This window comes from Neolamprologus brichardi, chromosome 10 (assembly GCF_056152115.1).
Source record: "Neolamprologus brichardi isolate AB-2024 chromosome 10, ASM5615211v1, whole genome shotgun sequence".
Taxonomy (NCBI): Eukaryota; Metazoa; Chordata; class Actinopteri; order Cichliformes; family Cichlidae; genus Neolamprologus; species Neolamprologus brichardi.
The window spans coordinates 33,080,001-33,106,286 of NC_142113.1; the positions used below are offsets into that span (position 1 = coordinate 33,080,001).

At 41.2% G+C, this 26,286-nt stretch overlaps 9 protein-coding genes across 9 annotated transcripts; all 9 read right to left on the bottom strand.

The window, feature by feature from the left end:
* Positions 1 to 4: 4 nt before the first annotated feature.
* On the bottom strand, positions 5 to 3,233 carry LOC102783087 (histone H2B 1/2). The gene has a single exon (XM_087847559.1). The coding sequence runs from the start codon at positions 696 to 698 to the stop codon at positions 324 to 326; it is 375 nt and encodes a 124-aa protein (XP_087703685.1). The 5' UTR covers positions 699 to 3,233; the 3' UTR covers positions 5 to 323.
* Positions 3,234 to 3,290: 57 nt separating this feature from the next.
* Positions 3,291 to 5,481, bottom strand: LOC102783375 (histone H1-like). The gene has a single exon (XM_006785154.3). It carries the CDS (start codon positions 5,434 to 5,436, stop codon positions 4,825 to 4,827), a length of 612 nt encoding a protein of 203 aa, XP_006785217.1. The 5' UTR covers positions 5,437 to 5,481; the 3' UTR covers positions 3,291 to 4,824.
* Positions 5,482 to 8,313: 2,832 nt separating this feature from the next.
* Positions 8,314 to 9,222, bottom strand: LOC102783945 (histone H4). The gene has a single exon (XM_006785156.3). It carries the CDS (start codon positions 9,099 to 9,101, stop codon positions 8,790 to 8,792), a length of 312 nt encoding a protein of 103 aa, XP_006785219.1. The 5' UTR covers positions 9,102 to 9,222; the 3' UTR covers positions 8,314 to 8,789.
* A 248-nt stretch (positions 9,223 to 9,470) lies between these two features.
* Positions 9,471 to 9,886, bottom strand: LOC102783662 (histone H2A-like). Its single transcript, XM_006785155.3, has one exon. The coding sequence runs from the start codon at positions 9,864 to 9,866 to the stop codon at positions 9,492 to 9,494; it is 375 nt and encodes a 124-aa protein (XP_006785218.1). The 5' UTR covers positions 9,867 to 9,886; the 3' UTR covers positions 9,471 to 9,491.
* Positions 9,887 to 14,389: 4,503 nt separating this feature from the next.
* LOC148101003 (histone H3) lies at positions 14,390 to 14,964 on the bottom strand. The gene has a single exon (XM_087846930.1). The coding sequence runs from the start codon at positions 14,820 to 14,822 to the stop codon at positions 14,412 to 14,414; it is 411 nt and encodes a 136-aa protein (XP_087703056.1). The 5' UTR covers positions 14,823 to 14,964; the 3' UTR covers positions 14,390 to 14,411.
* A 1,391-nt stretch (positions 14,965 to 16,355) lies between these two features.
* Positions 16,356 to 16,841, bottom strand: LOC148101004 (histone H2B 1/2). The gene has a single exon (XM_087846931.1). It carries the CDS (start codon positions 16,821 to 16,823, stop codon positions 16,449 to 16,451), a length of 375 nt encoding a protein of 124 aa, XP_087703057.1. The 5' UTR covers positions 16,824 to 16,841; the 3' UTR covers positions 16,356 to 16,448.
* A 4,591-nt stretch (positions 16,842 to 21,432) lies between these two features.
* LOC148101005 (histone H4) lies at positions 21,433 to 21,843 on the bottom strand. The gene has a single exon (XM_087846932.1). It carries the CDS (start codon positions 21,793 to 21,795, stop codon positions 21,484 to 21,486), a length of 312 nt encoding a protein of 103 aa, XP_087703058.1. The 5' UTR covers positions 21,796 to 21,843; the 3' UTR covers positions 21,433 to 21,483.
* Positions 21,844 to 23,858: 2,015 nt separating this feature from the next.
* On the bottom strand, positions 23,859 to 24,721 carry LOC102784212 (histone H2B 1/2). Its single transcript, XM_087846933.1, has one exon. It carries the CDS (start codon positions 24,672 to 24,674, stop codon positions 24,300 to 24,302), a length of 375 nt encoding a protein of 124 aa, XP_087703059.1. The 5' UTR covers positions 24,675 to 24,721; the 3' UTR covers positions 23,859 to 24,299.
* A 936-nt stretch (positions 24,722 to 25,657) lies between these two features.
* On the bottom strand, positions 25,658 to 26,077 carry LOC148101006 (histone H4). The gene has a single exon (XM_087846934.1). It carries the CDS (start codon positions 26,018 to 26,020, stop codon positions 25,709 to 25,711), a length of 312 nt encoding a protein of 103 aa, XP_087703060.1. The 5' UTR covers positions 26,021 to 26,077; the 3' UTR covers positions 25,658 to 25,708.
* Positions 26,078 to 26,286: the final 209 nt, after the last annotated feature.

A 26,286-nucleotide genomic window follows, 5' to 3' on the forward strand; every position in this document is an offset into this window, starting at 1 on the left:
TGGTATATGTATAACGCAACTGAGGGGAGGAAAAAAATAATAAATAAAAAACCACCACACACAGAACATTGTGCATTCACTCCAGTGAAAAATATACAAGCTCCATGAACGAAGTCAGACATAAAGACCCTTCTGGTCACGATGTAATCGCTGTTTTATAACATAAAACAAATACTTGATTTTGTCTGTTTGCTTTTGACTTTGAAGTACTAAACAGTTTTCAACAGTTCGTGTTACTTTAAAATTGTGTGTGGACATGTGCTCTTTAGAAGAAGTGGGTGGCTCTGAGAAGAGCCTTTTTTTGGGTGCAGTAGAGCTGCCGTTTACTTGGAGCTGGTGTACTTGGTCACGGCCTTGGTGCCCTCGGACACAGCGTGCTTGGCCAGCTCACCGGGCAGCAGGAGGCGCACGGCGGTCTGGATCTCCCTGGAGGTGATGGTGGAGCGCTTGTTGTAGTGAGCCAGGCGGGAGGCCTCAGCGGCGATGCGCTCAAAGATGTCGTTGACGAACGAGTTCATGATGCTCATGGCCTTGGAGGAGATGCCGGTGTCGGGGTGCACCTGCTTCAGCACCTTGTAAACGTAGATGGCGTAGCTCTCCTTCCTGGTCTTTCTCTTCTTTTTGCCGCCCTTGCCGGCGGTTTTAGTCACGGCTTTCTTGGAGCCCTTCTTGGGCGCGGACTTAGCGGGTTCAGGCATTTTCTTTCTTTGCTATGTCACAGCAGAGAATGTGCCCGTCAGCGCAGAGCGGCTCTCTTTTATTTCCGCTGTATGCAAATAAGGCTGTGCAGATCCCCGCCTGTCATTGGTCGAGGCTCTGCCTTTGGTCGAAAGATTGGGCGTGCCGTGTAAACACGGAAGACCAAAAAGGAAAGCTGGAAGTTTCTGATTTGTAAGACTTCAAAAAAGATAAAAGTCCACCCCCCTCCTTCAATCAGTTCAATTAATCAGTTAAATGTGGCGCCCTGTCATAAAAATTTAATTTCTATTAATTTTGAAAGCTTACAGTTTGCATATGATCTCATCACCAAGTGTTAAACATTTGTTGAACATTTTACGTCCTGTGCATGACAATGCAAAGGTTGATTCTCAGTCTTTTAATATAAATAAACAAATACATAAATAAAAAAAAATGTAAACCTGTGCCACTGATACTGTTACTGCTGTACATTTGCTCTGAAGAAGTGACCAGAGGAAAGAAGATGAAAGCATCAAGTAACCTCCAGCGTTCTGGTTTGATTCCCAGTTCCGAGCTTCAGCATTGTCATAAGCATCATAAACAACTCAAATAAACATACGTTTAAACTTAGTTCCACACAATCTGTAGCCCCATCCTGAGACCGACCAACACCCTGACCAGGGTTCCTTTGTCTGAGGTGTGATAGCTGAGAATGAATGAATGGCTTTTGCAGGCTGAAGAACAGCACTCACTGCATCTGTACATTTATTCTTTGTGGGGGAGCTGCACAGCTGACACAGAGAAACAGACACCCTCATTCACAGCTACAGTCAATCTAGAATCACCAATTAAACTAACCAGTGTTTGGACTGCGGGATGCAACAACGGGGAGAACATGCAATTGCTGAAAGAAAAACAGCAGGTAGATGGATTAAAACTCAGAAACATCCCGTGAGGCAACATTGCAAACCACAATATTACAAGTACTGCTTTAATTAATGCTATAGGAACAATAATCCATGCATTCACCAAATCCATGTGTGAAGTCTGTGGATAACACCACTGGTCTCTGTAACTACAGATAGGGATACCAGCACTGTACCCAACGGTGTTCAGAAAACAACCAAGGAGGTCACTGTATAGACTATTTCCCTGTAAACAATGAATGTTTATTCATTTTTTTGTGTGTTTGTTTTAATTAATGTCTGGTTTCAAGCCAAGAACTATTTTTGTTAATTGAAAAGCACAATAACAATAACCTTGATAATACATACATATATATATATAAATAATAATTTCCCCACTCGCCCCTGCGGGCGGTTTATCCTTCAAGCTCGGGTCCTCTACCAGAGGCCTGGGAGCTTGAGGGTCCTGCGCAGTAACTCTGCTGTTCCTAGGACTGCCCTCTTCTGGACAGAGATCTCCGATGTTGTTCCCGGGATCTGCTGGAGCCACTCGCCTAGTTTGGGAGTCACCGCATCTAGTGCTCCGATTACCACGGGGACCACCGTTACCTTCACCCTCCACATCCTCTCGAGCTCTTCTCTGAGCCCTTGGTATTTCTCGAGCTTCTCGTGTTCCTTCTTCCTGATGTTGCTGTCATTCGGAACCGCTACATCGATCACTACGGCCGTCTTGTTCTGTTTGTCTACCACCACTATGTCCGGTTGGTTAGCCACCAACCGGACATAGTGGTGGTAAAATTTAAAAAAAAAAAGCCTCTCTTGTGAACCAAACAAAAAAAAAAGAAAAAAATACACTCAGCTGAAGCTTACAATGTCCGGTTGGTTAGCCACCAACCAGACATAGTGGTGGTAGACACTAATAAATATGGGAAATATATAAATAATGTCTATTTTAAACTATATATAGATATCATCTAGATATCATCCTGTAAATTCCCACTTGTTTTTTCTTAAATATTTGATTTTGATTACTAGCTATGAGAACTGCCTGATCCTCAGCTTCGCATGCCCATTCAAATCTTTGTTGACCTCAGAGTGATTCTTTTCTGACTCTTTGGTGTCTGGCTTATTGGCAGTAGTTACATCATAAGATTCTTAAAAACTGAGCTTTAAAACATGCTAATAAATTTCTAATAAAAACTCAGAGATGCTGACAGTGATCGCTGACTATTTTAGGGATATAAAGCACTATTTAAAACACAAAGCATTAAAACACATTAAGAAGAAAACATCTTGATGCATGCTCAATCATCCAGGTAAATAAATCTCCAAAAGTTGATTCTGTTCATCTGGACGTAGCGTTTTGTGGGAGAAACGTTTTGTCACTCATCCAAGTGACTTCTTCAGTCTCAGCTGACTGCAGGTTTCCAACCTTATAAACATACATTTGCATAATGACTGAAATCAGCCCAGTGAAGGAACAATGGGCTGGGAGGTCAGTTCCTCAATCTTAATTATGCAAATTCTCATGACCACTGACCAAAGACCACTGATCAATGGCCATGAGTACCATTCACAGAGAGTTGGGGAATGGCTGCAATCACAGCATTGTAAGATGGCGAAGAACCTGCAGTCAGCTGAGACTGAAGAAGTCACTTGGATGAGTGACTAAATGTTTCTCCAACAAACTGCTATGTCCAGATGAACAGAATCAACTTTTGGAGATAAGAAGACAACAGTCAGAATGAATTTGTTGTAGTTTAACCCTTAAAGGACAATATTAAAAGGTTGGCTCAAAATATTGCCATCATTATTAAGCGTAGTGGTGGCCAAATTAAGGTATCCGAAGCAGTGAAGCTTGTATTGAAGAAGGGTTAGTTACTCTAAGCTTTTTAACGCTTTTCTGCCCTCTGGTGGACAAAAATATGAAGAGGCGCATGAATGTACAACTTGAAATGAACTACTTCATTATGTTTGCCTCTGCACAGCTGAGTTGATACACTGTGTTTGATATCATGTGACAATTCTCTGCGACATTGATCAGGTGGTTTGAACATCGAATTATTTAGACCTGGGGGTAGAATTGCTTATGAACTGGATTTTATTTATAAAAAAGCAGAACGTAGAGGACATTCTGCTTCTTCTGCTCCCTGTCTGTTATTATGTTAGACACTGTCTCGCACACAAAATCACCCAAATATAGCACAAACCAAGCCAATGTTTAAATTCCTTATAGGACTGAAGCAGTGATGTACTCAATGTAGCTCAGGAAGTCAATGAACATGGGACTCTGTTCAGAGGAACCAAGCCTGGACACTGGTTCTGTATGGAAGGCTATGGGTGCAAAACTAAAGAAAATAAATGTATCACTATATGGACATTCTGTTTAATGAAAATTTATCTTATGTCCCCAGCACACACAATAATTAAATGTATTGATTTCCTATTTTAATTCATTATATATTTATATTTTGACCCATTTAATTATTTAAGGATGTATTTATTTAGTTCACTTTGGTGCCCACCATCAAACCTTCATTACACCTGTAGCTAATATTTTCTAATTTACGTTCATTATACTTAACTGCCTTTAACTCATATTACTCTTTACTCTCTGTAGAATAAAGACGTGATTCCATGTTACGCATCACAGCACACCTCTTTTCAGCTTGCTCAGTTGTTTCAATAACAAGTCAAATAAAGGTCTCACCACTCTCTGTCTGATGTGCGGACGTAATAGAAAGCCCTTGACAGCAGTTTTTAATTGGGCAGAGCCAAGAGGCCACTTTCCTGGAGTCTAGTATGCCATGGAGATTTTTAATGACTTTACAGCGCGCATGCATAAACACATAGCAAAATTTGTGTGTAAGCACTTAAGTAAAAATGTTAGTGTTAGTAATCTTTTGTAGATGCTTAAATTTCTAGAAGCTCCTTTTATGATGCAAGTTTTACATGCAGTTTCTGCATTTTTGAAAGTTGGCATTAAAAACCAGATGTGCTAAATAATCTTAACTAGGATGCTAGCAGGTGTGCGCAAGTAATAATTAAACTCGTTAATTAATATATAATAGCAGATGTGAAGAGATTTGATTCCTCTCTAGGCTCCATCATTTTTAGGCACGGTCTGCTATACATGCCTTGCAATAAATTTGTATGACTGATGGCTTTAGGAACAGGCTCTTGTAGGATTGTGGTGGCTCTTAAAAGAGCCTTTGAGTTCAAACGTAACAGCGATGACAGCTTACTTCTTCTTGGCTGCGGTCTTTTTCGCTTTAGGCTTTGCAGCCTTCTTTGCCGGGGATTTCTTGGCTGCGGGCGCCTTCTTGACCACCTTCTTCGGGCTTTTGGCGACCTTCTTAGGGCTCTTCGCGGCTTTCTTGGCGGGCTTCTTGGCAGCAGCTGGTTTCTTAGCCTTCTTCGGAGACTTTTTCGCGGCTGCGGGCTTCTTTGCTGCCTTAGCCTTCTTCGCTGCCGCAGGTTTTTTGGCAGCGGCGGGCTTCTTGGCTTTAGGAGCAGCTTTCTTCGCTGGCTTCTTGGGCTTGGTCTCTGCGGTTTTCTTGCCTAGCTTAAAAGAACCAGAAGCGCCGGTGCCCTTGGTCTGAACCAGAGTGCCCTTAGAAACAAGGCTTTTGATGGCGATCTTAACGCGGGCGTTGTTCTTCTCCACATCATATCCTCCGGCAGCCAGAGCCTTCTTCAGGGCAGCTAGTGACACCCCTTTCCTTTCTTTGGAAGCGGTCACTACTTTAAGGATTTGGTCGCTGACGCTAGGGCCGGTCTTCTTGGGCTTGGAAGCCTTTTTCTTCGCTGGTTTAGCGGGAGCGGCGGCTGGCGCTGGTGCTACTTCTGCCATTTTTCCTTCTTGTGTTTTCTTTGCTGCTTTCGCGATCCAACTGGAGTCCGAGAGACGAGATGAGAAACTCGCAGCAGGAGTCGCCTTTTCAATGCAACATGAGAACCGTGGAGACTCAATCCAGCGCGGCGCTCTCGCTTGCAGCCTGAGTGAACGTGTTCTGTGTTTTCTCTTCCAGATAAACACGTTAAAAAGTAGCTCAAGAAGCATCGATGCGGATTGACAGTAAAGCAGCTGACAAGCGGACACGAGTGTCTTCAAATTTAGCCCATGCTGAGCCCCGGTGCTTATTGCAGTTTTTCCCTGAAACTCCGAAACCTCGGCGAGTCACAGCGGAGCTTGGCGGCTTCGCCCCTTCTTTTACCCCATAAAAGGACTTCAAATCAAGTAAAGCTGCACCAAAATCACTTTTCCAGCTGAGCCACATGTTCTTTTACACATTCAAAGTGAAAACATCCACCTGCTGGCAGTCAGTTTGGAATAAAATGAAGATATTGTGACTGCAGCAAACACACTAATGAAGGTGGAGGCTGGTGACAGCCAGGCTTCATACCGGAGCTGTTCGCTTTAAAAGTTTCTTTTGCTAAGAACATTTATCACGAATTGAGAGAAATACTGAACATTACAGGGGATTATAACACACAATTGTATTATTAAGAGCCCCTCGGAGCCTTGTTGAGTCCGCGATTTGAAGACATTGGAAGCCTATTGGAAGTTGTGACGGTTTAAAGAAGACAGGCCGGTTTATAGGGCTCTTTCAACTTTCTGCTTCATAAGAAAACAAGAAAGAAAGAAAATGTGTGGAGAAAGGCAATGACAGAAAGAAATGTTACAAATTACAGAAAAAAATAGCCATTTGATGCTCCAACTTGAAGACAAGCATTTGAAGGTCCCTCTGTATCCCATTCTCTGTTTTAGAAGCCAACACATTTTTTCATCTATGTCTAAGTTTTCTTTGTATTCTCATTCCTTTTCGAGTTTCTAAAACCTCATGAGCTTCAGACTTGCACTGATAATTTTAGCCTCAGAGGTGATGCTTATGTACCTAATAGTACATGTTATGAAGCGATGACTATCCACATACACATACCCACAACGACCTACACATACACACAATGGACAACTGTACCCTCATACACACAATAATAACATGGACTGAGCCACCACTCACAACCACTAGCACTTTATATAGCCTCTGTAGAAACTATCCACATACCTCACTTGTCTTAACTGCACTACTGTATAATTCTGTGTAAATAATCATTCTGTACATACGATAATTTTTAATTCTACAACTGTTTATAACTTGCATAGTTCACATTTCTGTATAACTGTATATCTCAGATTTCTGTGTAGTTTTTTTATTCATATCCTGTTCATAGCCTGTACTCACTACAGCCTGTACATACTTATAGTTGTAGCATATTCATAACATACCCTCATACCATGTACATTATAACATACCATAATATACCCATTTCTGTAATATACTTACATATCTATATTATTGCTAATATATATTTGTAATATATCTATATCATGGCTAAAGCACTTCTGGATGGATGCAACCTGCATTTCGTTGCCTTGTACCTGTGACATGTGCAATGACAATAAAGTTGAATTCTATTCTATTCACATTTAAATATAAATATCACAGGTATATAATAAGCATAGGTAATATTACTACTACTACTAATAATAATAATAACTAAAATGCAGCTGCTTTTTTCCCTTGAGTTTTTCCAGATTTATGAATATAGTGTCTCTGAAATTACCTTTTTTCTATAATAGACATCCAGTTATTATTATTTAACCACTTAAGCCCCACGCCCCCGGTACCGGGGGCAAAAAGGAGGAGATCACGTTTAATGGTTATAACGGGGGTTGAGAAATATAAATCCAGACATGTGTGGTATCCACAGAAACCTCAGAATCTCAGCTAAAATGTCATATAAACCATTTCTACAACCACCAAACACACCGAAAACAAGCCGTGATTAAACGAGCAGTTACATAATTAACAGTTAAACAAAACCGAACCAGAAATTCTTCAGACTTTGTGTAACCGGCTAAAGATAGGCTGGTTAGCTTCCAGAGCTATCACTGACTCCACACACCAAGTTTCACCACGATCAGACCAAAATTTACTGAATGACCCGCAAAAGAAGACCACAAAAACACACAGCGGTGCAAATGCGCTAAGACAGAAATTGGCTTACCGTCCTGATTTCCTCCAGTATTTTCGCTGGTAGCCGGTAACCACGTGACTAACAGTAGTTACAACGACTACCTAGCCGCATCTGAGCAGTTTTCTGTCAACAACCTCCATTTTAGGCCCACCTACAGACACGTGACTGAACAGACGCCACATGGGCCCACGTGGGTTTTGGCATCACAACGTCTGATTGGTTGAACGTGGCATCATTGCTATAAATCTATTGGCTCAAACGATTAAAAAGAGGTGTCAATCACGCAAATTGACCAAAAGAAACCAAAGTTACAGCCCCTCGGAGTTTAAAGGGCCAGAGGCCAATCAAACGCTCTATGCGCGCTGCAGAAAAGGGCCATTACCATGTAAATGTGTGGTTAATTCTTCCAAAATATATTTTATAAAAAAAAAAAAAAAAAAAAAGCATGTTTAGGCCTGTTAATAAAATTTATTAATTTTGCTCTTTAATACCTAAAAAAAATCAACTGGCATGGTGTCCAATTGTGTGCCAAAATTGGACATTTTTGTACAACGTCTGGATATTCATGTCTTGACAGCGCTGTAATTTTTCACTGTTTCACTTTAAAAACATGAATCTTTGCACAGATGTTTACATGTTGGTTACTGAATTTCTGGAACCAAATGTGATCTGAGGCATATTTTTCAAAGGGTTATATGCTAAAAATTAAAAAAATAATTAGGCGAGGATAAAATCTTACTTTGTGTTCCAGTCTCAGTAAATTTGACACAATAATATCTGCTTCAATATTTAGACCTCTGATGAAATTTTAGCTTTTAATTTTAAGCTTTATTTTGATACCAAGATTGTAAGAACAGAGTTTGTACTTGCAGAGAAATAATTTCTCCTTCAGAGGATGATGTTTACACACAAGTTCCCTTTTTGACTGGATTAAACAATTTAATGCTACAGCTTAAAGACAAAAAAAAAAAAAAACAAAATGCAAGTGTCTGAACCAGTTATAGTTTAACATAATCTTGATTTGCTGAATAAAGAATGTCCGAAATGCGAGATTTCTTCTGTTGCCATATTATGAACAGTACATCGTATTAGAACAAAGCTCTTAAAGAGAGGTGTGTGGCTCTTAAAAGAGCCGTTTGGTTGTTTCAGTTGGTGTGAATGAGTTTAACCGCCGAAGCCGTACAGAGTGCGGCCCTGTCTCTTCAGAGCGTACACCACGTCCATGGCGGTCACGGTCTTCCTCTTGGCGTGCTCGGTGTAAGTGACGGCGTCACGGATCACGTTCTCCAGGAACACCTTGAGCACACCGCGGGTCTCCTCGTAGATCAGACCCGAGATACGCTTCACTCCGCCACGGCGAGCAAGACGGCGGATGGCGGGTTTGGTGATTCCCTGGATGTTGTCACGGAGAACTTTACGGTGACGCTTGGCGCCTCCTTTTCCGAGCCCTTTGCCTCCCTTGCCCCTTCCACTCATGGTTACGGTTTCTTCTTTGAACGAAGAACGTCGAATGAAAGTCACAGGAGCGGACTCCGTCTTTATGAGTGATCTGCGGACGTAATAGAGAACCCCTGACCCCTGGTGCAAGCAAACTCGCAAGTCAGCCTATGCTGACCGAGTGGAGTTACATTAGCTTTTATGCTAGTCGTACATCAGCGTGAGCACATACAGCATGTAAACATATTGTGGCTTTAAAATCGGAGTCAAGTTATCAATTTAACATGTACAATTTGGCAGTGTAAAACTGAACACACCGTTGTTGTTTACTATGATGTTGCACTACTTAAATCTAGGAAAACGCTGCTCTTTGAGGTTGTGAGTGGCTCTTAAAAGAGCCTTTAGATTATTAAAGGTGGTCGTGGGATTTTATTTGGCCTTCTCAGTCTTCTTGGGCAACAGCACGGCCTGGATGTTGGGCAGCACGCCGCCCTGAGCGATCGTCACTCCGCCCAGAAGCTTATTCAGCTCCTCGTCATTGCGGACGGCCAGCTGCAGGTGGCGGGGGATGATCCTGGTCTTCTTGTTGTCACGGGCGGCGTTCCCAGCCAGCTCCAGGATCTCAGCAGTAAGATACTCTAGCACAGCTGCGAGGTACACCGGGGCGCCGGCACCAACACGCTCAGCATAGTTACCCTTCCTCAACAGCCTGTGGACACGCCCGACGGGAAACTGCAGTCCAGCGCGGCTGGAACGAGTCTTCGGCTTCGCCTTCGCTTTTCCGGTTTTTCCACGTCCCGACATCTTGTTTGTTTTCTCTTTTATTGACAGGAGAAAAGTATAACTCACACGCCTTCAATACCAGCTTTATATACTACTTCAGCTGTTCGCTCATTGGTTATCGAGATCGTGAGAAACAGCGTCCAATCAGATTAGGGATGACGTCAAACCTCACATTTAACTTCCGTTTTATACTGTACAAACTGATATGCTTATAAACGATTTTAGTAATTCATCCTGGAAATACTGAAATATATAACAGTAACTCCAAAATACATATTAAGTTGTTTAATTCAACTCTATACAAGGAAATATAAGAAAATATTACCCTAAATGTGTTAATATATAGAAATATTATATATTTCTATATATATATATATTCTTTACTTGTGTATGAAACGGGACTCTTCACCTTACTTTGCAGTTGGAAAACTGGAATTTCCCCAATGAGGGACCAGAAAGCATATTTCTTTTCTCTTCTGTTATATTCTAGCTCGAAAACAGCTCTGAACAGTCACATTTAGTCCAGTGTATTTTTAAAATTCCTAACACTGATTCTCATCATTTAGATCACACACATTATTTATCACCATGACCTAAAATAGCATCAGGGAGTCAGTAATAACATCAAACCAACAAAGGTTTTAAATTTGTACCTCAGTACTTAATCAGGCATTCAATCTTATCTCACTTTAACAGGTGTTTGAGCCTGTGTGAGAATATTTATCTATATTTATCTATGTGTATCTAGCAGTCTATCAATCTATAGATAGACAAACACTGTGTTCTCTCTTATATTGGTAGTCTTAAAAACAACAATAAACTGTGCAGGTTACCAGGTTTCCATGTAAAGTCCAAATAAATGATGTTTAAATAAAACATTTCCAACTTGTGCTAACTAAATACAATACAATAAGGATAATGGGAGGTTTAAATTTGTTCTTATGCTCTAATACACAGGTCTCGAACTCCAGGCCTCGAAGGCCAATGTCGTGGTTTAGGATGTGTCCTTGATCCAACACAGCTGATTGAAATGGCTAAATGGCCTCCTCAACATGTCTTGAAGGCTGTATCCCAATTCAGGGTCTGCAGCCTTAAAGGCTGCATTTTAAGGCCGATTACGTCAGAGCGCCAATTCAAAGGCTGCTCGAAATGCGGCCCTCACATGCGTCCTTCATTTCCCTGAATTTTAAGGCTGTGGCAGTGTAGACTTCGTGGCCCAACATATCCCACAATTCATAGCGCGGCAGTCGGTGCGGATAATTTTGCTGCAGACGGCAGAAGCGGAGCGGCCGAAGAGTAAACTGATAAAAGTAAGTACTGAATATTATATCACTTATTTATGTGCAAATGTTTAATAATAAGGAACATTAAAACATTACTGTTGGCCACATGTCGGCAAAGTTATTTGCCATTAGCGATGTTTGTACGTTCAGCATTAATTTGTTTTTAAAGCCTTTAAAATATAATAATACAATAGTCGACCTTAATCTTACAGAGAATGTGATGATTTTGTGGATAATTAAAGTCATATTGCTGTAATTGTTTATATGCTTTATATATTCTGAGGTAAGTTGATCTATAGTGTTACATCATATTCTATAAGGATGTTATGTGTTTGTAGACTTTCTGCCCAGTTTGACCCATTTAGCAGAAGTCAGCCTGTTTAAGGCTCTGATATCTATTCTGTATGACTTAAAGCACTTATGACATGGTCTGATTTTCTCACCCAATAAAGGAATATTTCATATATCAGTCTACTCTTCATTCTATCAGAAACAGTTATCACAGCTCGTACATTTTGTTTTTTACACATATATGTAAGCATTGAGCCAAATGTGATAATGCCAACATACTGAAGGAACAATATTTGTCTCTTATATATAATACATCTATAGATACACTGTCAAAGATACTTGAGTGTCTTTGAGTGAAGATTTAAGGTGATAGGACATATAAATAGCTGCAACTTGAATCTTTACTGAAGCTCAGTATTTGACACAGAGTTCACTCACATGTGCTGTACCAGTGTACCTGCACATGTGATGTGACAATAGAAGTGATATTATATTTACATTACCACAGTGAGATGACTTTAGTCTCATGAACAACATTAGCTAATTGTTATTTACTAACTAATCTTAAATGACTGTTCAGTACAGAAATGAAGCCCAACAATCATGTTTTACAGTCCTGTGGTCTCAGCCTCAGATACTTATTAAATCACACAAAGCTCATGTAGAAACAAACAAACGGACAAAATATGTTCTCCTTCATTTCTGTCAACCACATGTTTCCAGCTATCATGGTTGCTAAGCAACCTGGGCAGCGTGACGGAGGCTAGACCGTCCCATTTCACAAGCCTCGCACTTCCGGCCTTAGCGGTCTTTGAGTACGCGGCCCTTGAGGACCGGTGAGGCTGCGTACTTTAAGGCTGCAGACCCTGAATTGGGATACAGCCGAAGTTCTCCAGAGGCCTACTAATGAACTAATCAATTGATTAAGGTGTGTTGACCCATGGTGTTATCTAAAACCTGCTGGACACCGGCCCTCGAGGCCTGGAGTTCAACACCCCTGCAATACTCTTCAGGTGTTACCTTGATTTAACTGCTAATTGATACACCTGGTAAGATGAAGGAACACCTGAAGCTGACTTTGTAGAGATATAAAATTATTGCTTATATGCTCTTTGGGTTGCAACAATTTATTAAGTAACTTAGAATAAAATCCATGGGTTTCTAAAACTTTTACATTTATGTTGTGACTTTTGAGTCCCGTAGTAACAATGACCTTGGTCTTAAAGTTGCTAAAGGTGCTGAGGAAGGCAACCTCTGTCATGTTATGCTCAGAGCGTCCTCTCTTTAATGATTTTCAGCTGCTTCCCTCAGGTCGTTGGTATAAAGTGCCTGCAGTGAAGACAAAGAGTGTCTCTTTTATACCAGCTGCTGTTGTACTAAACCATAAGGGTGTTGCCACTGCACATTGCACTTTTTTAATGATAAAATTTGGGCTGTTTTTGTCTCTCTGTACAGACAGACTGCAAATCAATTTCCTACTGGGGACAATCAAGTTACCATTGACCATATGTGATGCTCTACTGCAGCTCTGTTAGTCTCTCACTCTCCCTGTTCGTGCTGAGCACGAAGAGGGCTAATAAGTCCTTTTGGGTGCACTTGATTCTTGCCTCTATACATCCTGAGGCCAAGACGGAGCAGGAAATTTGTACACACGTTGTTGTGCAATTTGTTTTAGCGTTATCTTTATTTTAGCGGGGTTTTTTTAGAAGAAATGATAACTAGTGATGTGCGATACCACTGATTTTCTTTCCAATCCGATACCAAGTATAATTCAGGGTGGTATCGGAGATACTGATCCGATACCGATACTTTGTGCAAAAACTTTTTTTTACTGTATCTTTTATTGTACCTCAAATTATAGCTTCATAATGATTACAGGACGTCAGATTACTTGTTCTTATCACTTAATAATGCAGAATTATCATACAGAAAACTGAAGTTGTATACCATTTGAGCATGTTGCCTGCCTGCAGCACTAAAGGACTCCTCGAGAGACGTCTGTCTTGCCCTAGCAGCACCTGTCGGTCAGTTCGCCTCAACATACGCTCGTCATATTCTGTGATATGATTTACTCTGAGGTGTTTGACGAGGTAAATGGTGTTGCCACAACACCTCACTTTCTTGCCACATGTCTCACAAACCGCATCTTGGCTGTTTGTGGAGGTAAAATACGTCCGCACATTACTCCATTTACACCCAGCCATTGTTGTGAGTGGGGCTGCGACACATTTATACAGCCGTATTTCGCACATGACTATTAAAGGCGGAAGAGGAAGTAGTTCCTTCCAATGTAGACAATCCAAATGATATAGTTTGCTGTTAATGATAAACTACAAATTTACCCTACATTACTAAAATATCGATGTTTTAATATGAGAATCAATTCTAGAACATAAATGACTGGTATCGGAGGAATCGGTATCGATCCACACATCACTAATGATAACTGCATGCACACAGTCTTACTAAAAGGGTAAAAAATGCAACTCGGTATATATTGGTACTTTTGATACATTCCATCATATTCACCAAAAACCAACATAGCTTGTGGGGCAACTTCTGACAGACTCACTGCCACTTGCATAGCTTAGACTTTCCTTTTTCATCCTTCCTGCAGGATCAGCCTTTGCAGACAAGTAGTCATGCTACAGCCATGTAAAGTATTAACAAATTAACTTCACTAGGTCTGGTTCTTAAAACTACAAACACTCAACCTTTTTTCTTGGCTATCTTAAGATATTTGTCATAAGCATCAATCACAAAACTTGAATATTAAGTAATGGAAGTTTCACTTATGTAATTAATTCATTTCAATTGGCTCCCAGTCTGTAAACACTGGGTGACATAAGGCTTCAGACAAGCTGATAAAATGTTGTTGAAACATGAGTTATAACCTAGTGCAGTATGAATAAAAGAAATCTCATTCTCTTACTGAAGATGTGTGGCTCTTAAAAGAGCCGTTGTGTTTTGTGTAAACTGGTCTCAGAACAGTTTAAGCCCTCTCTCCGCGGATGCGGCGGGCCAGCTGGATGTCTTTGGGCATGATGGTGACCCTCTTGGCATGGATGGCGCACAGGTTGGTGTCCTCAAACAGACCGACCAGGTAAGCCTCGCTAGCCTCCTGCAGAGCCATGACGGCTGAGCTTTGGAAGCGAAGGTCGGTCTTGAAGTCCTGAGCGATCTCTCTGACCAGGCGCTGGAATGGCAGCTTACGGATCAGCAGCTCGGTGGATTTCTGGTAGCGGCGGATCTCCCTCAGAGCAACGGTACCAGGTCTGTAACGATGGGGCTTCTTCACGCCTCCGGTGGCTGGAGCGCTCTTACGCGCAGCCTTGGTAGCGAGCTGCTTCCTGGGAGCTTTTCCTCCGGTGGATTTACGAGCAGTTTGCTTGGTCCTGGCCATTTTCTTCCTTATGCGAGTCACTTGTCTTCTCAGCAAAAGACGAATACTTCAGCGGGGTGACTCGCGCGCTTATATTGGAACAGGCAGAGCTAGGGTAGCGCTGATTGGTTCAGACAAGTATCCCGCGTGTTCGGGATCAGCCCAGCTATTGGACCAAGAGAAGTTGAATTTGAATTTAAAGGAAACCACTCCCTTCAAGCTGTTGAAATGCGCGCCTTTATGGATACGAGATTAAAAGTACGTTTAAAAAATATTAAAGACTAATTTTAGAACAATAAATTACAACGGCCGTCATTATTAATTAGTTTAGTTAATAATATAAACACAGCCTGGATGGACCTTTGTTTAAAATCCTTTATTGGGCTTCTGTATAACGTAGTTATTTTAAGGATTCATGTCTTACATGTTTAATTTTATAATAATAAATATCATATAATATATTATTGTAAAATATAATACTTTTATGTCACGGAAACAACATATCACTACAGTGATATTCAAACCAGTGTAAAGAAAAATAGTGATAGACAGGCTTATCTTGATCCTGCTTTGGTTTTAAATGCGATCCAAGTCAAACCGGTTTTACTGCCAAAGCGCAGTTTTTCCTGTTGTAGTTCTAACTTGATACAAGTTGACATGTTCATGTCTTATATTCTGAAGGCATTTTACTTACAGTAAAAGTTTGTTCTTGTTTGTCATGTGGATTATTTAACGCACTTGGAAAACAGTAAACCACAGTTGCGACTACTGATGGAAAGTTCGGCTGTTTTCAGAGAGCCGGCTCTCCTCTCCTCCTCACAGTTGTCTACCGTCTCACTCACTGACTGAGGGGCGATCCTGAACTATCAATACTTCCAATACCATAGTTTCATGTTGCAGGATCAATTCCCATATGAAAAAATAAATATCTAGGGAAGATAGTGGGCAGTACCTTGTTAGTAGGGACTACAATTGCCTTCCGCCTCTTATTCATGTGTGTGCTACGCCTCCACAAGAGTGCAGCCAATAAGAAGCCCAGACACAAAACACGCAAACTTGACTTTGTTCACAGATCATGTATTTACATTCAGCATAGAAATGATGCTGTGTGCGATGTATGTGGGAAGACTGTTACATACACAACACAAAGAACAACGTTTAAATGGTGATTCGACACATCGCTAGTTGCGACCGAGCAGAAGATTGTGAAACTTGTTTTACATATCAGGCCACAAAAGCGTCATCTTTTTTGGGACATACACCCTGCAGGTTTTCCAAAACTGTCCTGTGGGCTGAACCCAGTCTTAGCATGATAATTGCTACTAGACCTTATGTTTAACACCACTCTAACCTTTACTTTTATAAGTGAAACAGTATAAGCACAGCAATTGTGTATACCTTATTTGCAAAAACTGTGTTTCCAATTGTTCCTACTTTTAATGAGTAAATGACATTTCGTTGCCCTGTACCTGTGCAATGACAATAAAGTTGAATTCTATTCTATTCTATTCTATGTTGAATTCTATTTCAGTTAGTGATTTTATACTTAGTAGCTTTTTAAATTCTCCTCACTCATTCGGAGGTGCTCTTCAGAAGAAGTGGGTGGCTCTGAAAAGAGCCGTTGGGTGGGTGCAGTAGAGCTGCAGTTTACTTGGAGCTGGTGTACTTGGTCACAGCCTTGGTGCCCTCGGACACGGCGTGCTTGGCCAGCTCACCGGGCAGCAGGAGGCGCACGGCGGTCTGGATCTCCCTGGAGGTGATGGTGGAGCGCTTGTTGTAGTGAGCCAGGCGGGAGGCCTCAGAGGCGATGCGCTCGAAGATGTCGTTAACAAACGAGTTCATGATGCTCATGGCCTTGGAGGAGATGCCGGTGTCGGGGTGCACCTGCTTCAGCACCTTGTAAACGTAGATGGCGTAGCTCTCCTTCCTGGTCTTTCTCTTCTTCTTGCCGCCCTTGCCGGCGGTTTTGGTCACGGCTTTCTTAGAGCCCTTCTTGGGCGCGGACTTGGCGGGTTCAGGCATTTTCCTCCTTTGCTTCTTCACAGCAGAGAATGTGCCCGTCAGCACAGAGCGGCTCTCTTTTATTTCCGCTGTATGCAAATAAGGCTGTGCAGATCCCCGCCTGTCATTGGTCGAGCTGTTGCTCCCTTTCTTTAGTGGGTGAAAAGTTGCTGGCAGTTGCACAATGTAAAGTAAAGGAAACCTCGGCAACAGCCCTCTGTTTAATTTATTAATTAATTTAGGACAGTGCATGTTAATGAACATAAATGTAAAAAAAGAAAAAATAAATGAATGTAAACATACCAGATTATAGCCAAGGGCTAAATTCCATCTGTTGTCCTTAAGCATAAAAATAGATATAATAATTCATAAAAATTCATCATTCATTCATAATAAAAACTCCATCACCAAACTTACACATACACGCCATTCTGTTCCCAAATAAAACATTAAAACTATACAACTCATACATGATCGCACACTCATACAGTTTTTAACCTTTGCCTTAAACAAATTGAATGTAGAGCATTCTCTAATAGGTCGAGGAAGACTGTTCCACAGATGGCCTCTCTTGACAGAGAGGACATTCTGCCCAAATGCTGTCCGTCTGTGGGGTATAAACAAGTCTCCTCGGATTGTAGCTCGAGTGGTCCTGTCTGAGCTTTCTTTATGCCTAATGAACTGCTTTAGTGGTGGTGGAGCAAGGGAGTGTAAGACTTTATATATTAAACACACTCTTTTAAGTTTCACTAAGTTATTGAAGTTCAGTAATTTATGTTTTTTTAACACATGAAAGTGGTGGTGGGAAGTCGGTTTGAACCTATGAAATGCGGCTCGTCTTTTTCAGTGATGCTGAGAAAGCAGATTTCATGACATTTATGCAGTGTTTTAGGGAAACAGAGAGGTATTTGGGACATAAGAGAATTTGTGCTGCTTTGTTGTTAGTTGTTCATGTTCTGATTTATCAAACCACATATGTTTGTGTCCAGCTTTCATGGGAAATCAAAATGAAAGAAATATGTAGTACAATTTCTAATCAGAGAAAAAAAAAAGTACAAATATAATCCTTTACTTACTTGCTGCATCGCAACACGTCCTAAAAGATTATGTATTCATATATTTAAGGTGGATCAGGGTTGCTCTTTCACTGCTTTAGAGCAGTAGTCCATTGAAGCTTCTACGTTACTACTAAGAAATGTCCAAAGTCACAGTGTGCTGGGGATGAAACATTGGAACATCTGCTGTGATCTTGTTATAGAACAACAGAAATTAGACAACAAATGGCTAGGGTGGGATTTGACATTGATAACAACATAAAAGCTATAAAGTCAGAAAAATGCTTGAGAGTAAAAGATGGCTTTTCTGGTTAATCATGTGTATTATTAATACCCACATTTGGAAAACAAGAACTAAAGTGGTTGGGAAACAAAAAAATGATTAGCAGTGAGGCTGTTGGTAAAAACATTTTTCCAGATCTGAGGATGAGAAAACAGAAGAACAATAGTCCTTTACCTTGGGCTCTTTTAAACATATGAATAGATAAATAATTTTGAGTATGTTTTTTTATCTCTATTCTTTCTGTGTTTGTGTTGCAAATTGTTATGTCTTGACATGTGCTTTGATGTAAATTGCCATGTAACTTGAAAATAAAGGCTTTAAAAAAAGATGCTGCCTCAAAATGAGTATCCTTTGAATTTCCAGCAACAACTTATAACATAAGTGCCACCACCATCTTTGTGAATTTGAACCAGAGATCATTGTTGTTTAATTATTCTATATATGCGTTAATTTTGTATCCCCTCACAACACCACGGGCCGCTCTGCAGGAGTTTGTAGAGTGGTGTGACAGCACCAAAATTGAATTGAACGTGAGCAAAACCAAAGAGATGGTGGTGACCTTCTCCAGTAGGCAGAGGGATCTGGCTGCTTCAATCACCACCACCATCCACGGGAAGCCAGTGGAGGTAGTTGAGTTACAAATACCTGGGAACCATCTTTGACAACCTTCTGAAATTCTCTGCCAACACTGAGGAGATTCTCAAGAAGTGCCACCAACAGCTATACCTCCTTGGGAAACTCAACTCCTTTGGAGTCAGCACAACCACCATGATGACTTTTTTACTATGCCTTCCTGGAAAGCATCATGACCTTCTCCATCACCTGCTGGTTCCACTCCCTCAGCCTTCATACAGGAACAGACTGCAGCACACTGCATCAGTGTGCTCTAAAATCATTGGCCTGCCTGTCAGAACTCTGGCACAGGTTTTCAGCCAACAGGCCCTTAGACAGGCAGCCAAAATCATCAACGACCCCTCTCACATTCTTCACTCCGCATTTCAATGGCTCCCCTCTGGGCGACGCCTCCGCTGCATTTCCTGCAGGACTGAAAGGAGGAGAGCCACCTTTGTCCCCAAAGCCACTCTGCTTTTTAACTCAAACAGATAAGACCATTTCCCCACACCCATAAACTACACTCTTTTTATACTGCCGACACTTTACTCAGTTATTTATTCACCTTTCAGTCATTTTAATTTCAAAACTGTAATTTGTGTATTTATTATCTCACTCTTATTGCCTGTTTATGCCAGGTCTATCTTCAACGCTATGCTGCTCTGTTGTATGTTATTTGCCCCCATGGGAATAAATAAAGTCCTGATTCTATCCTTTGATAAAGCCACAAAACACGTGACAACAATTTTCATGATGGTATTTTGAACTGATCAGTTTTAGCAGACAATACACTGAAGCTATCCTTCCTTGGTGTGTGGCTTAAAGAAAAACATGTCACTGCTTATATTTGCCTTGTTACACAAATGTTTTTCATACTCAAAGGCTGAAGGTTCAGAGACAACCATGCCAAGTGACCCCTTGATAATCTTTGTAACTACTAGTGATGTGCGGATCGATCCTGAAATATCGATTCCTCCGATACCAGTCATTTATGTTGTAGAATCGATTCTCACATTGAAGTATCGATATTTTAGTAATTTAGGGTAAATTTGTAGTTTATCATTAACAGGAACACAGTGGAAAGAAACTATAACATTCGGATATTCCACATTCAAAGGAACTACTTCCTCTTCTGCCTTTCATAGTCATGTGCGAAATACGGCTGTATAAATGTCTCGCAGCCCCTTGGCGTGCGCACTCACGACAATGGCTGAGCATAATTGTGCGGACATACTTTACCTCCACAAACCACTGAGACGTGGTTTGCGATACATGTGGCAAAAACTGAGGTTTTGTGGCCATACTTGCCAACCTTGAGACCTCAGAATTAGGGAGACATTCAAAAGGGCTGTTGGGGGTGATAAATACATTTCACAGTGTTTATTCATCGGATAAAATACGTTAAATGTCACCGTTATTATTGGCCGGCCCGGAAACAGCGGGGGTGTCCAAATTCAGAGGCTGCTTCCACCTGAGGACCCGGCCTTCGTGGTCTAAAGACAGCCAGGTAGTACGTCACGAGCTCCCTCGGTGGAGTGAAAATCAGCCGTCTGCTCGTTGCTATCTAAAATATAACCAGGTGCTGACGTAAACTCTCGACCGTCTCACACTTTGTTTAATTAGTTTTCTGTTTGACGTTTATTCAGCTGTGTGAAAACCCCAGAGGAACCCTCGCGAGGGATTAATAAAGTTAAATTTAATCTAATCTAATAACTTTAATCTCAGCCAAATCGATTTACTCACGAACAAATAAAACACTGAAAAAGCCAAACAATAACATTTTTAAGTTATCAAAGTGACTTATATATCATGTTTAACCTGAGTAGCGAAAGACCGCGGGGTTTGAAAACGATGTGTCGGTCGGCTCAGATATTTGAAGTTTACACAGCTTCATTCTTACCTGAAAATATGTTAAAAGTTTTTTTGCGACCCAGAAAGAGAAATAAGAGTAATATTAAAACTAAGTCGCTACCGCCATTGTTGGAAACTGGAATTGGCTGGGCCACGCTATGAATTCTGCAATATGGTTTTTTAATTTTGTTGTCCGGGTGGACAATCGGGAGAAATTCAGGAGAATGGCGGCTCCAGGAGATTTTCGGGAGGGGCACTGAAATTCGGGATTCTCCCGGGAAAATCGGGAGGTTTGGCATGTATGGTTGTGGCAACATCACTAACCTTGTCAAACACCTCAGAGTAAATCATATCACAGAATATGACAGTGTATGTTGAGGTGAACTGAAGAGGAGGAGAGGGACAGGTACTGCTAGGGCGAGACGGACGTTTCTCACGGAGTCCTTTAGTGCTGCAGGCAGGCAACATGTTCAAATAGTGCACAACTTCAGTTTTTTTTAATTTCTATATGATGAACTCTGCATTATTAAGTGATAAGAACAAGTAATCTGATGTCCTGTAATCATTATGACGCTATGATTTGAGATACAATAAATAAAATTTTTTGTACAAAGTATCGGTATCGGATCAGTATCATCGATACCACCCTGAATATTACTTGGTATCAAATCGGAAAGGAAATCAGTGGTATCGCACATCACTAGTAACTACCACATGCCTTTGATTTACTAGTGAGACTAGTTAACCAAATCCCTTTTCATTGTCATAGTTGGGAATCAAAAGGTTAACAGGATAGGAAACATCAAAGAATAAAGCTCTTGTAGAGAGGTGTGTGGCTCTTAAAAGAGCCGTTTTATTGTTTCAGTTGGTGTGGATGAGTTTAACCGCCGAAGCCGTACAGAGTGCGGCCCTGTCTCTTCAGAGCGTACACCACGTCCATGGCGGTCACGGTCTTCCTCTTGGCGTGCTCGGTGTAAGTAACGGCGTCACGGATCACGTTCTCCAGAAACACCTTGAGCACACCGCGGGTCTCCTCGTAGATCAGACCCGAGATGCGCTTCACTCCGCCACGGCGAGCGAGACGGCGGATGGCGGGTTTGGTGATTCCCTGGATGTTATCGCGGAGAACTTTACGGTGACGCTTGGCGCCTCCTTTTCCGAGTCCTTTGCCTCCCTTGCCCCTTCCACTCATGGTTATAATTTCTTCCTTGAACGAACAAAGTTGAATAACGTCCCACGCGAGCGCTCTAGTCTTATCGCTGAGTAGCGGACGTAATAGAAGACTGTTTCCGTGTTTTGTTTTTCTTTTTTTGGTGAATCAAATTTCATGTGCCCCGCCCACTTTCATGCCCCAGTGTGGACCTGAACCGATTTCAGCTTTATTTGTTTTTAATAAGATATAATATAGTGATTAACTCATTAGTCTAACACATGATTCGAGGTTGGAAGAGACACAAATCCCTGACAGGGTTCCATCAAAGATGATATCCAGCCTAAACACCTGGCCTAAATCAAATGTGGAGATGTGAGAATACTACCAGTAAACTATCTACACATCTATCATAAAGACTCACACCAAAGCCTCCTCGTGATGTCTGAGCAAAGTCTGTTTTTGTTTTCAAACAACTAGCATTTTTCATTTTATTTTGTTCTTGAAGCACTTACTGCAAATGAAAATGCATCTTTAAAACTCATACAATTTTCCTGCTGTCTTTACTGCTTTAAAACCCAAAAATATAAGTAGATATAAATATAAACAGATACACTGAAAACATTCGCAGTACACATTCTTGCAATGTCATTCATTTAAAATAACAGAAACTGAGAACAATAACTTTTTGTCAAAATGGCAGGCACTGCGGCTTCCACGTTCTATGGCAATCAGGGAGGTTACGTGATAACTGTTTTCAGAGATTCTGTTTCTCTTAAAGATGAAATTGTTTCTTCCGCATTACAATCTTCAATTTGGTTTGTTAAGCTGTCATAAATGTACAGTAAGTTTAACCCTTTCACAATAAAACTTATTCATTGTCCTTTGTGGTGGGCAGCAGGACTTAAAACCTCCCGTTTTTAACACTTCAAAAAGCTGAGGGCTGAAAGAGCTAGAAAGGATTTGATTCAAGTTTGTGGAAGGAGGGTTAGGCTTTGAGCTTTTGGGAGATGAGGTGGAGCAGATCCAGACATTGCAGCAGGAAGGTGACATGTTTGAGGGCGAGTAAATCAGTAAACAAGCTTTCAAGGAGCCGGATTAGGGACCAAGTGACAACACCCACAATCCACTATGGATTAGAAGTAATGTGAATGCTCGGTCTTTTACACTGGGGGATTTGGTTTCTCTTGCACAGCTGAAATACATCTGCTCAATCTACACAGGCTTTCCATGATCTCAGCAGACTGGTGTATATTTGCTAGAAGTGCACTAAACCACATTACTTTGCTCTTTCTCAATCCAATTTCAACCCTTTTAAATCTGGGTTATTTTTTACATGAAACAAAATCAGCTGCTCAGCTGATCTCATTATAGCCAATGAAATAACTCATGACAGATTCTTCAAGATTCATCATGTTAACAAATGAGCTCGTCTCTTGTCAGAGTGCAAGAAAGCTTCAGTCTGCTGAGACCTGTGTAGATGAGCAGATTATTCCTTTCCCAGGTCAAGTTTACACATTACTTTTTACTCATAATGGGCGTAGTGAATACTGCCATTTTGGCCCCTATGCTCAAAAGCAGACATGTCCTTTGACCTTCCTTATCTCCCGTACGGCTCTCTTCGTCCATGAATCCAGCTTTAGGTGATTATTGGGCAGAATGCAGTTTTATCAAAAAGCTTGTCTTTTAAAAAGTAATTTGTTAAAACAGTGTTTTAATGTAATATTTTTTCAGAAATTCCTAACCAGAATATGTTATTAATCCCAAAGGAAATTATGTGGTTACAGTTCCTCCAAGTCAATAAAAACCATAGCAGACTGAATTAAATAAAATTATATTTTCAAAAAGTTATAACATGTGAAATATATCTAATATATACAAATGGCTGAAATATGAATATACAGACTATTACAGAGAATAAATATATGATTGGCACCATACTCTTAAAAAAAAAAAAAAAAAAAAAGAAAAAGAACTTCTAGCGATTTTTAAATTACCCCAAAAAGGCAACTTCTTAAAACCTTTGTTCTCCTGGATATCAGGAGAACAAGAGGAATATTGTGACATGGAATACTGAAAACAAAATTAACAGAAACGGGCAAAACTGTCGTAGAAAAAAAGTTTTTATTTTATGATGGCTTTATCTTTGGATTATGTTCTAAAAATTCCACATAGAATACAGTAGTATCCAACAGTGTCATATGAAAACATGCAAATGAAAGCAGCTGGTGTGAATTTTAACATTAACTCCAGTGGAGAGAACCAAGAGCCTTGGGGAACGGTCTAAAGAAAAACAGTGTTGACTGCTGTGGTGAGCTAGCATCATCAAACCCTGCAGAATACACATCTGTAATGTCATTTTTAGATTTAAGACTGTATCAGTTTACCATTTAATAATTATGAGGCAAACTGTGTAAGATTTGTTATTATTATCTTTATCATCATCATCAAACACGACTGCAGTGGAAAATCTCAGGACATGTGCTCTTCAGAAGAAGTGGGTGGCTCTGAAAAGAGCCGTTGGGTGGGTGCAGTAGAGCTGCAGTTTACTTGGAGCTGGTGTATTTGGTCACGGCCTTGGTGCCCTCGGACACGGCGTGTTTGGCCAGCTCACCGGGCAGCAGGAGACGCACAGCGGTCTGGATCTCCCTGGAGGTGATGGTGGAGCGCTTGTTGTAGTGAGCCAGGCGGGAGGCCTCAGAGGCGATGCGCTCGAAGATGTCGTTGACGAACGAGTTCATGATGCTCATGGCCTTGGAGGAGATACCGGTGTCGGGGTGCACCTGCTTCAGCACCTTGTAAACGTAGATGGCGTAGCTCTCCTTCCTGGTCTTTCTCTTCTTCTTGCCGCCCTTGCCGGCGGTTTTAGTCACGGCTTTCTTGGAGCCCTTCTTGGGCGCGGACTTGGCGGGTTCAGGCATTTTCCTCCTTTGCTTCTTCACAGCAGAGAATGTGCCCGTCAGCGCAGAGCGGCTCTCTTTTATTTCCGCTGTATGCAAATAAGGCTGTGCAGATCCCCGCCTGTCATTGGTCGAGCTGTTGCTTCCTTTCTTTGGTGGGTAAATTGCTACTGCGCAGTCTCACAATGGAAAAAAATAGGACCTTCAGCTTTCATTCACTGGACTATATTTAACATTCACAACGCGACACGTCGGGATTGTGGCACTAGTTAAAGTAGATTGAATAAGAAGGAAGAAATAAGAATTTAAAGAATCTGTGCTTCTACAGTTAGTGATGCCTCATATCATAGATGTTTGTTCTCGGAAATGTATTTATGTTCTTCTTGATATGATAAAACATTATGTAATATTTCTTATTGGAGCAACCAAACTAGACATTTTTTTAAATCACATGCATCGTTTTTACTATTGAAGGACTTTATAGCTCTAGCATATAAACAGGTTTTTACCTAAATAAACATGCACTGCATAATTCAACATGAATGTAAACCCTGTATTTGACAATACAGTTATTCCGGTGATTGCTCTATGTAATATTTACTTATTGTGTATTCAGTCATAATGTCTGTTAATGTGAACACATCACTATTACTACTTCGCTTTGCCAAATTTGTTCCACTCCAGTGTTGTGGAAAATAAAATTGAGATCATGTTACCCCTGAAATGGAAAACCTGTCCAGGATGAACCCTGCCTCACAACCAGGAATAACCTCGAGAGTCGGATACTATTAAAGAGTCGTGCAGTTAACTTATTCAACTACTCAAGATTTCATATTAGAGCTCTGAACACCAAAACAAGAGCTCTTATTTAAAGAGTCATGCATTATCGTAACATAAAGCCTTCCACCACAAAATATATGTCAGCGTATATGTCTAGATTAAAAGAACATAAACCCATATAATCAATTGGTACAACATATAAAACCAAAGCTCTTCTAGGGAGGTGTGTGGCTCTTAAAAGAGCCGTTTGGTTGTTTCAGTTGGTGTGAATGAGTTTAACCGCCGAAGCCGTACAGAGTGCGGCCCTGTCTCTTCAGAGCGTACACCACGTCCATGGCGGTCACGGTCTTCCTCTTGGCGTGCTCGGTGTAAGTGACGGCGTCACGGATCACGTTCTCCAGGAACACCTTGAGCACACCGCGGGTCTCCTCGTAGATCAGACCCGAGATACGCTTTACTCCGCCACGGCGAGCAAGACGGCGGATGGCGGGTTTGGTGATTCCCTGGATGTTATCGCGGAGAACTTTACGGTGACGCTTGGCGCCTCCTTTTCCGAGTCCTTTGCCTCCCTTGCCCCTTCCACTCATGGTTATTGTTTCTTTGATCTAACAAAGTTGAACAGGGTTCGCTTGGCAGAGGCTGTTTATTTGTGTCCCATCTCCGGACGTAACAGAGAAAAAGGGCGAATTTTAACAAGGCCCCGCCCATGTTTTTCAAATCGCAACCGTCTTTACGGAGAGACGTAAAACCGCTCACTGACGTCACACTTTCAGGGACAGACAGTAACAATAGCGGACATGTTTTCAGAGAACATATGGATAGCTTTCATAAAGATTACCTGGATTAAATGGAT

Coding starts and splice junctions, on each gene's coding strand:
- LOC102783087 (XM_087847559.1), bottom strand. CDS start 698: ATGCCTGAACCCGCTAAGTCCGCGCCCAAGAAGGGCTCCAAGAAAGCC.
- LOC102783375 (XM_006785154.3), bottom strand. CDS start 5,436: ATGGCAGAAGTAGCACCAGCGCCAGCCGCCGCTCCCGCTAAACCAGCG.
- LOC102783945 (XM_006785156.3), bottom strand. CDS start 9,101: ATGAGTGGAAGGGGCAAGGGAGGCAAAGGGCTCGGAAAAGGAGGCGCC.
- LOC102783662 (XM_006785155.3), bottom strand. CDS start 9,866: ATGTCGGGACGTGGAAAAACCGGAAAAGCGAAGGCGAAGCCGAAGACT.
- LOC148101003 (XM_087846930.1), bottom strand. CDS start 14,822: ATGGCCAGGACCAAGCAAACTGCTCGTAAATCCACCGGAGGAAAAGCT.
- LOC148101004 (XM_087846931.1), bottom strand. CDS start 16,823: ATGCCTGAACCCGCCAAGTCCGCGCCCAAGAAGGGCTCTAAGAAAGCC.
- LOC148101005 (XM_087846932.1), bottom strand. CDS start 21,795: ATGAGTGGAAGGGGCAAGGGAGGCAAAGGACTCGGAAAAGGAGGCGCC.
- LOC102784212 (XM_087846933.1), bottom strand. CDS start 24,674: ATGCCTGAACCCGCCAAGTCCGCGCCCAAGAAGGGCTCCAAGAAAGCC.
- LOC148101006 (XM_087846934.1), bottom strand. CDS start 26,020: ATGAGTGGAAGGGGCAAGGGAGGCAAAGGACTCGGAAAAGGAGGCGCC.